The sequence below is a fragment of the Epinephelus lanceolatus genome, chromosome 3, assembly GCF_041903045.1.
Source record: "Epinephelus lanceolatus isolate andai-2023 chromosome 3, ASM4190304v1, whole genome shotgun sequence".
Classification (NCBI taxonomy): Eukaryota; Metazoa; Chordata; class Actinopteri; order Perciformes; family Serranidae; genus Epinephelus; species Epinephelus lanceolatus.
This window is the reverse complement of record NC_135736.1, coordinates 11,981,288-11,996,116: the sequence shown is the minus strand read 5'-3', so window position 1 is coordinate 11,996,116 and position 14,829 is coordinate 11,981,288. Positions and strand designations below refer to the sequence as shown.

The following is a 14,829-nucleotide window of genomic DNA, read 5'->3' as shown; positions in this document are numbered from 1 at the left end:
TCAGGTATACTTTATATCCCATAATGCTCAGAGCAGCTGTCCCCATGGCAACCCAGTGTTGTTTACATGGGACCAGGGACACCCTGGCTCACCACATTGCACACTCAGTAAATTATTTAGAACTTATGGACAGCTCAGAGTGCTTAGTCTCTTTATCCTCTCTTTCTCTCTATACTGTGGATGAACCTGAAGTAGACAAGTACAAGATAACCCCACTTATAAACCAGCCTAACACATTGTAGTATATGGCATATGATTTACCTTTAACTGATTTTGCAAAAGGACTTAACAGGACGTCCTGTAGAAACGATTTAAAGATGAATATGTAGTAAATTACATGCCATTATAATCTACAAAACTTTAATTTTTCAAAGAAATTTTGTCCAGTTTTCACAGACAGCTAGATGTCTTTTCTGTGCTGTATTATCAGCGACTCCAATAATAACCATAAGGACAAAAAGGCAACATAAAAGACACAAGCTTATGCTCAATAAAATTAATTTTATTTTCATAAATCTCCATTAAATGCTCACATTTCCTTTGCATTCTGAGCAACTTGCCAATAGAAGACAGACCAAGGGTCTCATTTATAAAACAGTACGTAGGATCCATACTAAAAGTGTACGTGCAGACAGTAGCTCAAAAAGGCATGCGCCACAAAACATTCTAATTTATAATAACCTGCGTATGCCTGCCAGTGTGCCATTTCCTTTTATAAATCCCAAATCAACTTGGAACTGTCCACACATGGATCAGCCTCACAACCCACTCTCTACAAGCCCACATTTAACCACAAATGATCAATGCAAAGCACCTCATGCATGTTTATCACCTGCTGATCAATGGGTCTTTACGGTGACTCATGGCAATGACTGACTGTCACCCCAGTCTTTATATGTTTACAGCAGTCAGACAGTTGTAATCGGTGGTATCACCTACCCTGGGATCCCATTTGAAGATGGAAGTTTGATAAGTGAACACAACTTATTTATTTAAGTTTTGTTATGGTGGACTTGGTCTGCATTATGATTAGGACTCATAATGAGGATATGGAGTTTAATAATTGCATAATTTTTATAATTAAAAGGTGCTTGTGGAAAAGTCATTAGCACAGGCACAAATAAAACAGCTGAACTGAATGTTTATTATAAAGTGGCTTTATTAGTACTGTGTGATATGAGGCAAAGGCATGTGTGAGACATCATTAAATGTATTATAATTCCTCTCACATTTAATTTCTAGTATCTGGCTTCTATTCACCACTTCGCCATCTCATTTGCTAATTTCTCCTGTCTCCAAAATGTACACAGGGGTCAGTGTTTTCCTTCAGGCGCTTACCTTCTACCTTTAAGTTTCTTTCTATAAAACACAACTTTTGCCTTGGAAGTGGTGTACGCCTCTTTCAGGCCTCGTGTGTGCCCAACGGCCAACCCATTTCTTGGCTGAAATATGACTTCATAGCAAGAAATCATAAAATTTGTTGATTTCACTTATAAGCTAGCAAGTAATACCTTTCCTTTGTTTCCCCCAAACTCCGTGTCAGAACATTTTCAAAGTTGTCTCAGACTTCCACATTCACATCTGTCTGAGGAGACATTTGCTGACTGTGACTGACCCAAACATCTCTTTTCTTGATAGCAGCAGTGCTTTAGAGTGCAACTTCTACATCAGTCACTAGATACTTCTATACCAGGACCGCACAATATGTGGGAAATATGCAACAATGTTGAATATTGCAATGATGATATTACTTGTGATAAATAAACAGAATTTAAAGTGTACTCAGTTCTGCCACTCTGCTGCTTCCAGTGTACTGCTAAAATATAAACAAAACAAAAACAAATTGCTTGTTGAATTTAAAAAATGGAAGGAAATGATCTCCAAATTGAACACTGACCTACACATAAAAGGCACAAATAAAAAACAATGACAACTACATTTTAAAGGTCAGTTTCCTGCTGATATTCTCTTTAAACTAACTCAAAAAATCCCCTGAATGCAATATTGCAGTCTCTTGTACTGTGTTTATTGCACATACACAGATAAATACATGTGTGAGACTGTATGATTGTGTGTCTGCATGAACTCACAGCAATGGCCTCCAGTCGCTGTTTGTACTTCTCCGTCTCATCCATCCTGGCACCTGTGACACAATAGGACAGGGTTAAGGGTTTGAGGTCAGAGGTTAAACAAACACAAGTCAGCTGTATCCATTCATTCCCAGAGATTTATCCTCTGCAATTCTCTTAAAAGGATAGCTCAGATCTTAGGTTGCTTTTGGGGCTTTTTAGCCTTTATTTGATAGGACAGTGGTAGCATGAAGGGGGAGAGAGGGGGGATGACATGCAACAAAGAGCTGCAGGTTGGAATCGAAACCTGCTTGCCACTGTGGCAAGGACGTAGCCTTTGTACATGGGGTGCCTGCTCTACCAGGTGAGCTACTCAGCACCGCAGCCTGGATCTTTTGAAGTGGATTTGTATGAGGTACTTATCCATATTCTGTGTATTTTATACAGTTGATGGCAATTGACATGCCCCCAGTTTGGAGAAACAGGTTTGAGTCCAACATGGAAGCTAAAGAATGCACTGCTGTGAATGGGTCAGTAACAAATATATATATTTAGAAATATTTCCACTGCATCAAATTATTGTCAGACAGCCATCTCCGGCACAGAACTGAAGCTGTTGCCTGTATTCAAAGCCACTCCACTGGGAAAAAACATTGATTTTACATAACTAGACACAGGAACTACTGGTCTACCACTGCCTCGCTGGACTACCACTGCCTCAACCAGTTATTTTGTTTGTGTGACTGTGTGACTTTGGCGTTCAAAAGGATTAGGTCAGATTCATCAAAGTTACACAATAACACAAACTAACTAACTGTCTGGTCAGTCTGGTGGCTTTGACGAGATCATAGATGGGGGACTGATGCTGTTAACGGCTTCCCTGTTGGAACAGGCTGTCTGTCAGAGAGGTTAAGCAGTGAAAACACTCTCAATATAGCGTACACGTAAACTGTTGTAGATATTTTAGGTCTCCGAAGTGGAGGCATGCTGACAGACATCTACTGCAGGTAATGTGCTGATTATGGATGAGGATCCCATACAACCCCACTTCAAACAAATCCTAACTACTTCTTGGGCTGTGTGGCCAGTTTTTTGGGGGTGAGGGTCTCTGCAAATGTAGTTTTCTGTGGTCTAAAGAGCTTGTGAAGTAGATAATCAAACAGCATTTCTGCATTAGTCCCCAAACTCCTTGAGCCCCACCGTGCTACATCAGAGGATACAGAGGCAGCTGATATGTGGCAACACAAGATCAGAGACAGGACATCAGCCTTTGCTGTTTGTGAAGCATGTAAATGAGCAAGTGAAAAAAAAAACATAATCATAAAATTAATAGTTCCGAAAAAGAAAAAAAAAAATACAAAGAGAATATCAAGTATCCTGGTAGTACGTGTCTTTGTGAGTGATGACCCACAATTCTCCACACCATTCCCACCCTGACCAAAACCATCTCCCTCACACTCCCATTAAGCTTCTCGTTCCTGTCATGACAGCCTCTGGCATCTCGAAGAAAATGAGCATAGGCAATATTTGTTTTCCCCTGCAGCTGACACTAAATGGGACAATATTTGAGCTCCCCAAAACTCAGAGGCACATGAGAGAGCATAGACTAGAGTCATACATAGCAACCAGCTCTCAGCAACTCAGTCATTAGTGAGTTCCTGCCATCACAAGTCATAACTCTGCTTTTAGTCAACTTCTCAAGAGAGAAACAACACTTATTTTTGGCCCACATGGAATTCAGTGCTGGGTGGGTTTCATAAAAAAAGACTCTACATGATAAGAATAATTATAATGAAAACACTGTTATTGGAAAAAGGAGCTTTAAACGCCATGGCAGCAGTAATCTTCCAGTCACTGACAATCCCATGTGGTGTGTAAAGAGATCTGTCCTACACCAAAAAACACATTTAGCCATCACAGCAACTGAGATCTCATATTGAGGAGATCTGAGCAATACGGCACCCTATTTCTGGAACAAATACCACACTGTCACAGCCGTTGTCGCTAATCGCCATTACAGAGCTTTGAAGCACAAAATATGTGCTTACCAATGCACACACACACACACACACACACACACACAAACACTTTACACATGCAAAACCTCACAAACAAGCTAATGTCTATGGACACCAATGGGATGATAAAACTTAAATGGTGACCTTACCTTACCTACAACGGCACACTGACACGTCTAGTTCTAGAAAAAGAACCTCACATACAAACTGCCAAAATAAGCTTTCACGCATCATCCACATTACTCATTTCTCCTGAAACCCCCCTCCACACATCCAACACTCACATACTCTACAAATGAGGTTTCTCATTTCTCCCCAGAAGGCAACTCAGTAGAGCTGATGCTATTGTAGCTCTTGCAATATGGTATATCTTTCAGGGCTTTAAGGGGTGATAGTTAACATAGTGAGAAACTTCTCCTTACCAACACCTAAAGGATTCCTTCGGCATCCTCAGGGTGTGGGGTGGGTGGTGGGGTCACAGGGGAAAGGGGGCCCCACATAAAACAATATGAGAATGTAGGTGTACTGTGTATGGAGGGAAAACATGAAGATGAAAGACGAAGAGGGAAGGGGAATTTTTTGATGAGGAAACAACCTCTAGCATGCCTTTCATTACACTGGAGCTCTCACAAGACCTAAGGTGGCGAGACAGACAGGAAGGATCAGCAGAAAGACTAAATATATGCAATATATAGAGAGAGATTGAGAGACAAGAGATACCCTTCAAGAGCATCAGAGGTAGAAAGAGACAAAATCTCATTTTGGCAGTGTTTTTGAATGACTGGAGGTGCAGTGACAGCTTACAGTATAAGCCTCCGTAGGGAGTGGAGGCTTGTGTCTCATCAGGGCTTCAGGAGAGCGCCTAGAATAGCAGCCAGAGATAAACAAGCAAACACAAACAGAGGCTTTGATGAGGAGGTATTGAGGAGCTCCCCGTAGACACACACTGACTTCGATAATTAGACATGATACAGGAGGGTAGAGAAGGGGAGGCTGACAAAGTCAAAAAGTTAAGAGGCAGACAAAGTCAAGACGGTTAAAGAGAAGAGCAGCAGGGAAGGAGAAGACAAGGGGGGAATGAGGTGACGGGAAACTGGTTTGGGATTCAGATTCCCTTATGTCCACAAAATGGGACAACCTGTGACAAAAACAAATCAGGTACACGACAGACAGAAAACAAAAGATTGCTCAAGAACTGGAAGAATGGAGACATTTTAGATTAAATTTATTTCCCACGAGACCCTGATCATTATCAAGCAAAATTAGGTCAATCTTCTCACAGCTGAGACAAATTTTTCAATCTCGAATAATTCAATTTCAGTTGAGGTCATGATCATTATTTCTTTTTTAGGTTTTTATATCATTCTGTAGCTTCCCAGTAGTGTTCATTATATATTCAAATCCAAACTTTTTTTAGTTGTTGTTTTAGCGTCAACATGCTATTTTCCCAAGCCCTTCTAAAAATGTTTTCCCACCTGACCTGAAGAAGGTGTCTGCATGATGACATTGCTACATATAAACCTCATAGCCCATTTAATGTGCCTCTTTGTGACTGAGTCAAGCTTTCTTTGACAAATGTGACAAATGTGTAATGACCTATTATACTCTAACTGGCACGGGAGCCTAGCAATGTACTGCTGTGGATGTTAGTTCAGATCTGAAAGTCACACAATTACTCTAAACGATCAATCAAGGCAGTGGTAGACCACTAACTCCCCTGATCCACAGGGAAAAAATACTGTTTTTGTCAAAGGAGTCTGATGGCTTAAAAGGGAGTGACAAACAGCTCCAGATACCACTTGGAAAACATTTTTAATATAATTTTAATATAAATACAGTGCCAGAGTGCATAAAAAGTTTCAATGTAAGTGTCACCAATTCAGTATCTGAGCAATGGTGTTGAATAATGGAACTTTCATGAAATAAAAGTCTGTGTCACTGCGGTGTCAGGAGTGTGTGCAGATAAACAATGTTGAGGCACAGCCCATGCCGGCAGGGCTGGGAACTCCACAACTGTGCTGTGAGCAAAAATCAACTAGATGACCTGGAAAGTGTCATTTTGTGTCATTGGTGACACTTTTGCATCATCAGGTGCATTTTGGCTGGCAGACACTAGGTGGAGAGCTCCAGGAGCAGGCTGCATGGGCTTTACCTTAACACTGTTCATCTGTACACACTCCCCACACCACAGTGACACAGAGCTGGCTCAAAAACCAGCAAAGCATGCCTTTAGAATCATTCAGGATTTGCTATAATTCAAAGCTGTTCTTTATTGGGCAGTGTCCACATTATAAAAACCAATCAGAGGTGTTATTAATGTGAAATCTTTACTTTGACCATGAATCTTTGCACCTTAACTGTGAATTTTCACACATCTCCCACAGCCCTCTTGTGGTATTCAGAAAGCACAGCAACCTACAAATGTGATGTGGAACTTATTCACTGCACCCTTGCCTCTGTCAAAGCACACTACATTCAATACATCTCAAAACCAATTAGCAGCAGTAAAAACACCAATATGGCACATAGCCATGAGCACAGCTCAGCTGTTACTGTGTTTAATTACAGACACCTGTGACACCAGTTACATGCCAACCAAGATGACTAAAAAGAGCCTCTCTTCCATTAAAACTGACAGGTTTTTGGTTTTCAAGGCAATAATTTGTGTCCTACACAAACACTTGCCAGTTCAGCAAGTTGTAGGCTGTGTGACCTCAGTGGTATGACCTCCCACCCACAGAGTCTCTCCCAGTTTGCATCTCCCAGTCTCTCACTCCCCCTTTCCATACCCTACTTACACAATGGACTGAAGGTGCTATAGCCAGAGAAAAAAGATTAGAGTAGAGGCAGGGGGAAAGGTAGTCCAGAGGAAAGAGAAAAGTACATTTTATGCGTGCTGCAATGGTGTGTTAATCTATTGTTTAGTCAATAATCCTTTTTTGCGGCTGACATTTTTCACTAATCATATCAAGTGTTACTAAAACCATCAATAAGGTCTTATTCTATCAATGAGAAGAGCTGCAACGATAGGTCGATATACAAAATAATTTATTGGCATCCATTTTGATCACTGAATTATTGTTTTTCCATTTCTTTAAGTACCAAAGTCAAACATTTGCTGGTTTCCTGCTTCTTAAATGTGAGAATGTGATGCTTTCTTTGTCATGCATGATAATAAACTGAATAGTTTGGGATTTTTTGACTGCGGGTAACATTTGAAGGTGTTACCTTGGGCTCAGGGAACCTAAACAGGACATTTTTTAGTATTTTTTGACATAAGATTAACAATATGATTAATTGATTGATCAAGGATATAATGGGCAGATTAACAGATAATGAAAACAATCGCTTGTTGCATTTCTACTCAAGAATCCCGGCAGTCATTGCAGTAGATCCAGAGGTATTATCTCTTTTATGCCTTGCATTCTTCTTCCTTGTTAAAATATGGCACCTACATTATCCACAACGTAACTCTAACTGCCGACAGTTTATTTAGAAATTCAGGCAGTAGCAGCTAATGTAGTCACGAGGCGCTAGTCTCAAACGGGAATGAGGAGAGTTCTGATAAACTCAGTTCTTTCTAAATTAACACACAGATTATTTTCATTTTCAGACTTGTAGTCTTCAGCCCCAACTGACTCCGACTCAAGAGACATCACTTAAGAATATTTATCAGATTTATCAGTAGTGCACTCCAAAAACCCGCAATCAGACACTGATGCATTAAACTGGTGGAATGTCCCTTTAAGAAGTTGGAACTAGGGAATCATTGACATTTTTGCATACAAAAATAAAAAAAAAACAGTTGCCAATAATTTTCTGTCATTGATCACTTGATTAATCAAGCGTTGTTTTAGATCTATATTGGTTAATGAAAAAAAGACATATTTATGACCTGAAAACAATGAGATGCCACAGCCCTATTTTAAATGACGAGAGCTTAACAGTGTGCATATAGAAAGGTTAAAGAACCTTCTACTAAGTGCAGCTGCCTCTCAGTCATTCAGTCTTCCTGCAAACTGTCAGCACGATACATTCCTCCTGCCCTGGTGCAAAAGAATGTATATTTGCCTATGTGTGTGCATGTTTAAATAACAATGTATATTTACCTAGTGGGGTGCCATGAAGCCTGTATGCTGAGTGCTGGTGTAGTGACATTAGCTCTGTGGGAACAGATGGGAGAACAGTAGGGTGTCTGGAATGAAAAACTATAAGAATCATTTAGTATCACAGCTCACTGCTCTTGGATTTCTCTGACACACACTCACAGGCAGTGCACAACTGGCTGTATGTAAGCAATACCACTCCAACAAGGCAAGAGGCAGAGTTTTTTTTTTTTTTTTAATCAAAAGATCAACAGACGTCCACAAACTATTTTCAGCTAAATCCAAATCACAGTGCATGTAAAGAAAACCCTTCATAATTTTCAAACTAAACAGCACAAAAGCCAAGGTATTAGCATTCCATTTTCTAAGGGCTTACAAGAAAGGTGAAAAGACTGTGGGAGAGGCAATCAGTACAATCAGAGTGAGCTGACAGGTAGCACTTACAACCAATGCCTCCTGTTGCTCTGCATTAACCGACATGCAGAATATAAGATGAGCAGTGGCACAGAGGAGCTATGCCAGATGAAATGTAGATAAGTTGTCTATGAAAAGCACATGTTCACGGAATTTAAATCCCATGTGATGATATGTGATACCATGGAATCAGGAACTAGCTTATTCAAATACAATACTCCACTCAAACCAGAGTTTTTCCTCGCTGAGGTAGAGATGGTAGCATCGTGATCATGTGCGCACATGCCTGTGTACCATGCCTTCAATTCATTTTGATTATTTTACTTTCTATTTTAAATGATTTGCTTTTATCAGTATAAGATAAGATATACTTTATTGATCCCCCAGGGGTGAAATTCAAGTATCACAGCAGCAAAAAAAAAAAAAAAAATTAAAGATAATAATAGATAAATAAAAGATAAAATAAAATTGCTACATCAATGAAATATGTGTGGTAGTCATGGTCCCATGTGCTGTAATGAACTAATATCATGTTTTACAGATGAGTGCTTAAAAAAGATAATAAAAACTAGAAATACCGCCTCATGGTTGTATGCCTCCACGAACCAGTCAAGTTGCAGTTAGTTTATATCCATGCATGTTCACACCCATATGTAGCCATGACAGCTGGCAATGTTTCAAATATGGATGTTGCTGCGGAGAAGCTACACATTCTAAAACATTGATGTCTCACAAACATCTTCAACCTGGCAGCACAGGAGATCAACACAAACAGTAGTTTCAAGGGCACCCATGAATAGTGCCACCAATTCAATATGATATGATATCACAGTGAAACTGACCTTTGACCTAGATAAAAAATGTCATCACTTCACACATCATTTATTCTATTCAACATCTGTGAGAAATTTTGTCATAATAAACGGGTGGATTCTTCAGTTGAGGCCAAAAACATGTTCTGTGAGGTCACAGTGACCTTTGACCACCAAAATCTAATCAGTTCATCCTTGTGTCGAAGTGGACATTTGTGCCAAATTTAAGGAAATTCCCTCAAGGCCTTCTTGAGATATCACATTCATAAGAATGGGATGGAAGGACGGATGAACAGATGGACAACCTGAAAACATAATGCCTCTGGCCATGGCTATCACTGGTGCAGACATAAAAATTATTTAATCTCCTCTCCTTACATTTCGTCTCAGTACAAGATGGTGTTAAGACACACAAAGAGGTGCACTGAGTAGCACTCACAAACGCTGAGTCCACTGTCATTTTCAAAAGCATTTGTAAGCACCAACTGCCGATGTAAAACTACCATCACATGGAAGGGAAAAGGAGTTTTGTTTTCTTTAGTGATTTGTTTTGTAGTTGTGGCAACGACGTTACCGGCGGAAATACTCAGGCACACCTGGCTTAAAACAGACGACTCTTTTCTTCGGCTCTCTTCTTTTTTTGGCAGTGCCTTTCCCAGTGCACTATGCTGATTACAATGGCACCACCACATCAGCGTAATGCTGCAATTGCAGTTACAATATACAGAAATACACAAAGTGCAAGGCTTGTATGAAAACAGTGTTTTCCATTGTGACACCTGTCAGAGTTTTGTTGAGAGGTGGAGCGCTAACATGAGTATGGGTGCACATGTTAGAGAGGTTTAGAGTACAGGGCCATTGACTCTGACATCACAAGGATTGTCACAGGCTGCAGTGGAGCATGAAAGCTGTAAACTTAAGGTCATGAGACCGTGGCACAGCACAGATCACTTTTCTGTCCAAGCATCGCTAGATAAATCGCAAGATAAATCTGCAGATTATTTCCCCTGATTAATAAATTGATTGTTGATTGAACAGTGAAAACAGCTGTTATAATTTCCATCACCCCAAGGTGATGTATTCAAATTACTTGTTTGGTTCCGTCCAAAACCCAAGATACTGAGTTTCATTTATACTGACACACTTAATGTCAATAAGGTATGTAGAGAGATCAAAGAGCAACAGTCTCCTGAATTGGTTCGTTCTGTAAATACTGGCCACTGAACACACAGCGTACACAGAGTTTCTAAAATAGCTCCAGGTCTATAGGGGTTGGGGGAGGGGGCGGAGGGAGTCATTAAAAGGCCACCCAGTGACATTTTGTTTTTGTGAGATGATGCAATCACGTCGCTGTTAGACTGCTGGCCACCCTGCTTCTCTGCACTTTGAAGTTTCTGCTCCATTTCTTGAAGAGATGAGGGGATGAAGGTGGGGGATGATTATAGTGAAGACAGAGGCGCGAGAGAGAGAGAGAGAGAGACAGAGACAGAGACAAAGACAGAGGTAAGGTTGAGTGTTAGATTGTATGCCCTCAATCACAGACAGTGCTGTAAGCGCATTTGAATACTAACATTAATAGTTTTATTAATTTCTAATACCAGTATTAGGGATGCTACGCTGGAATCATCTGCTTTGAAGTGCAGCTCATCTGCTAGAGGCTCATTTAGCGCACAGCTTTTACATGTCCTATTATCCTTCTTCTATTCAACATTACTCTATTTTCAACTCTTTGGGATTAGAGTACAGCACTTGAGTGTGGAGTGTAAACTATAAAACTGAAAAGAGCAGAAGTGGACAAGATAGGAGCAAAAAAGTAGGTCTGAAAAATGAAGTGCCACTGAGACTGAACTGATTGAACGACAGTTTCTGGCCTGCCAGACAGAGAGACTAAGAGAGGGTATTCCAAGGCCACTGTAAATTGAAAATATCCTTTCACCCATGTGTTTGGGAACAGGAAGAGTACAAACATCGCTGTCCTCCAGACGATTAGAGACTGAACATGCAATCGCAATGACCCTGATCTCTGAACTCGCACATCCTCTGCTGTCGCCACCGGCCATCGCTCAGGAAGAGCCTGACTTGAACAGACAGCCAACTAACTGTAAAACAAATTCCTAGATAGAACTTCAATCAGAGACGGGGCAGTCAAAGAGGCAGTAACTCTCCAGCTTGAGGGACGGACAGAGTAGATTGTTGTAAAGTGCTTTTTCATCAGCTATTGATTTTCAGTTGCTTTACAGACTGCAGCAGAAATTGCATTATTGGAGATGGATATCCTGCTTATCTAGATGGAAATAAATCTGACACACAGTATGTGTGTGTGTGTGTGTGTGTGTGTGTGTGTGTGTGTGTACTGTACATGGTGTGTGCATGTTTGTGTGTGTGTGTGGGTGGGTGGCATGGGTGGAATTTGTGGAGCTTGGATGGTTCTGCTGCAACAGCACACAGCCAAGCTCCACTGATTGACAGTCCAGGTCAGGGGAATGAAAACACTGTGTTCCACTGCTGTGTGTTTGTGTGCACTTGTGTGTGCGTGTTTGTGTGTGTGCTCATCAGTTAAGGATGAAAGGTTAATGTGTGGCATGTGTGTGCCTGCTACGTCACAGAGCTAACAGTGTAGTAGACTTTGGAGCATGTTGGGGATTATCAAAGTCAACAACATACAACACAGATTTACTCCATGTCATTTATCACCGCTGCACTTCACAGGCATGACGGTCCTGCTTTGGTCTGAAGTAACACAGACGTTCAAATAATGCGCGCTTCAATGCGTATACTTCAAAGCATCAAAACACGTCATTCGCCTACGATCCCATACATCAGGGTAGTAACTGTGCGGATACAGTATGTACAGTAAGCTTGCACAAATGATCGCAACGGGACACGTGCTTCTAAGCATCAAAGGCATCCCTGCAAGGGAATATCAAAAGAAATCTTCTAACAGGTCAAGGCATTCAGCAGTTAGACTAAAGCAAGTTTAAAGGGCTGACAATTTGTCTAAATCGTGATGAGAGAGGAGATGAAACAATAGCATCTCAAAGGAGTTAATTCCTTTGCTCTCTTTTTGTCTCCATGTTATACAGCCATAAAAAGGATTGAGTGGGGGATCAGTGGTGTACTGTCAGGTACCACACACACACAGACACACAGACACACACAGACACGGACACACACAGACACACACACACACACACCACAATAGAGTCTCTGTTCAGCAGGACGGAGGCTGGTCTTAGCCTGGCTCTGCCTACAGTATCCTAGTGTGTAAAAGAACACTTACATACACAACACACACCCACAGCACTCCATCTGATCTCTGTTTGGGCTGATCCAGACAGTAATGTGACATGCATGTTTCTAAGTTTAACTTTCAACTTGGGCTCTTTTGTTGCTCTTACACCTGCAATTTGGTCAATTTTTTCCCTTATAGTTCTGGTCCATTGTATTTTGTGCTGTTGTGCTTCTGTGGTTGTGTAGCCTTTCCCCTCTCCAAGTTCCATACTGGAGAGCAGGTCATGTGGCTCAGGCTGTAGCTGTTTGGTAACAACATCCTCTCAGATTCATCTTCTCCTGTGATCTTCTTTGTTTGGGCTGCTCGATTATTGCAAAAATTATAATCACAATCATTTTGGTCAATTACTAGATCACAACTGATTAACAAGATTACACATTGACTTTGGAAACATCATGCATTTATTGAACTTTTTAACAGTGGCTTTCCTTAAACTCTAAATATCATTCAACTGTAGGTGGCTCATTGGCCTAATTCTGTCTATATCAGTTAAGACACTCGAATACAAGGATATTGTCAATAAGAAAAAAAATACATACCACAAATGTCAGTAATGTAACGTAACATATTGACATAACATAATATAATGTAAACTCCATCATAACACTCTGACCTGCAGCTTGTGCTCACATATATTGGGTGAGCATGACAGACTGACTGTAGGACTGACAATAAACAGTCACTAGAATTAGTTATTACTTTGGCATGGTCTGAATCTGCGTTACAATGAGTATCATTGCAGCGCAGCGTCTTTAGGCTTTAGGCCTTCAGGTCTTCAGGCTTCTGAAACTTTATTATATTGGTCATTCTGTACATGCAACATCTATCGCATGTCTGTCCATCCAGGGAGAGGGATCTCTCCTCTCTTACTGGGGTTTCTTCCATTTTTTCTAATGATCTGACTTGAAGATTTGAGGCAAATTTGTGGTTTGTCATATTGGGCAATACAAATAATAATTGACCTGGCTTGACTGACGGAGTGACTGATGAACAAATCAGGAGGTGTAAAAATGATGTTTTATGGACTGACAGTTAACTCACTCATTCAACAGTTGGCAATGTCATCATTACTGCTGCATGGTTTCATATGCGGAAATCTGATTGACAGCAAGTCATGCTGCCCTGTAGAGGGTCTTCAGATTGAAAACAGCTCTGCATGAAAACAACACGAGGGGCTGCTTGGGTGGGGTTCTAGTGAGACATGAAATATGAGCCATGAGGTCCAGTTTGAGTAAGAGATCACTGAGTTTGGAGGCAAATCAGATGCCAAAACACTACCGAGTTGTTACTTTGCGACAGGATTTTACAACTCATCATGGTGGCAACTATTTTCGCCCTGGTCGCCATGATTCCCTGATAAATAGTAGAAATACTCCATCCACATTGCCTAAATCAAAGTGTTGGATTGACAACTTTCAGACAGCCAAAATGAATCAAACTAAAAAAGCAGATGCACCAGAGCTAGTCTGAACCGAAGCAAACAGGTTAAATGTGACAGTACCCCGAGACAAAGACGTAGGCTGCATTTCCACTGAATAGCAGGGCGTGGCATTGCTCAACTTGACTTGCTCTATTTTGGCTTTAGCAAAAGTTGTGGGTAATACCTGGTACTTCTTGTGGTACCACTGTGGTTGAGGTCCAAGTGAGGCAAAGCCACTAAAAGGTGCAGTTAAAACCAGGGGTTAAAGTTCTCTGGCACAGCGCCGGATTTCCGGGGTGGTGAAGTTTCTGTCTGGCACGGGCAGAAGTGCTCTGCAATGCGAGCATTTCACTCGCATTTGCCGGGAAAATGATTTAGGAGCACAGTGTGCGAGTAAACACAACCTACTGTTTACCATAATCGGCATCAGATGTTCTTTCATCGATAACGGATCAAATAAATGTATTTTAAAACGCGCTCCTTTGGCTCTGATATAGCCGTCTCCCTCCCTGCCTGCAGTCCCCACTGCACTGGGCTTCGTAACAATGTCCCGCCTACAGCCCCTCTGATTGGTTACACGGCACAAGTGATAGCCAATCAACACTGATGCCTGTGCATGCTTTCACATCATGTCACATTGAGACACAGAGCACAGATGGAGTGGGAGAGGCTCCGGTAAGCCAGCAGTAATTATGAAG

At 41.1% G+C, this 14,829-nt stretch overlaps 1 protein-coding gene across 8 annotated transcripts in view; it reads right to left on the bottom strand.

The window, feature by feature from the left end:
* Positions 1-14,829, bottom strand: part of palm3 (paralemmin 3) — a 57,297-nt gene that overhangs the window by 18,687 nt on the left and 23,781 nt on the right. For 3 of the 8 annotated variants that reach the window (XM_078164949.1, XM_078164958.1, XM_078164967.1), the window contains exons 2-3: positions 8,197-8,250; positions 2,091-2,143 (exon numbers count right to left, since the gene is read on the bottom strand). In XM_078164949.1, coding sequence (XP_078021075.1) covers positions 2,091-2,143; positions 8,197-8,245 — 102 coding nt within the window. In that variant the 5' untranslated portion in view covers positions 8,246-8,250. Of the gene's footprint in view, positions 1-2,090; positions 2,144-4,891; positions 4,950-8,196; positions 8,251-14,829 lie in introns of all 8 variants that reach the window. The other 5 variants (XM_078164987.1, XM_078164990.1, XM_078164976.1 and 2 more) reach the window with 3 other exon arrangements.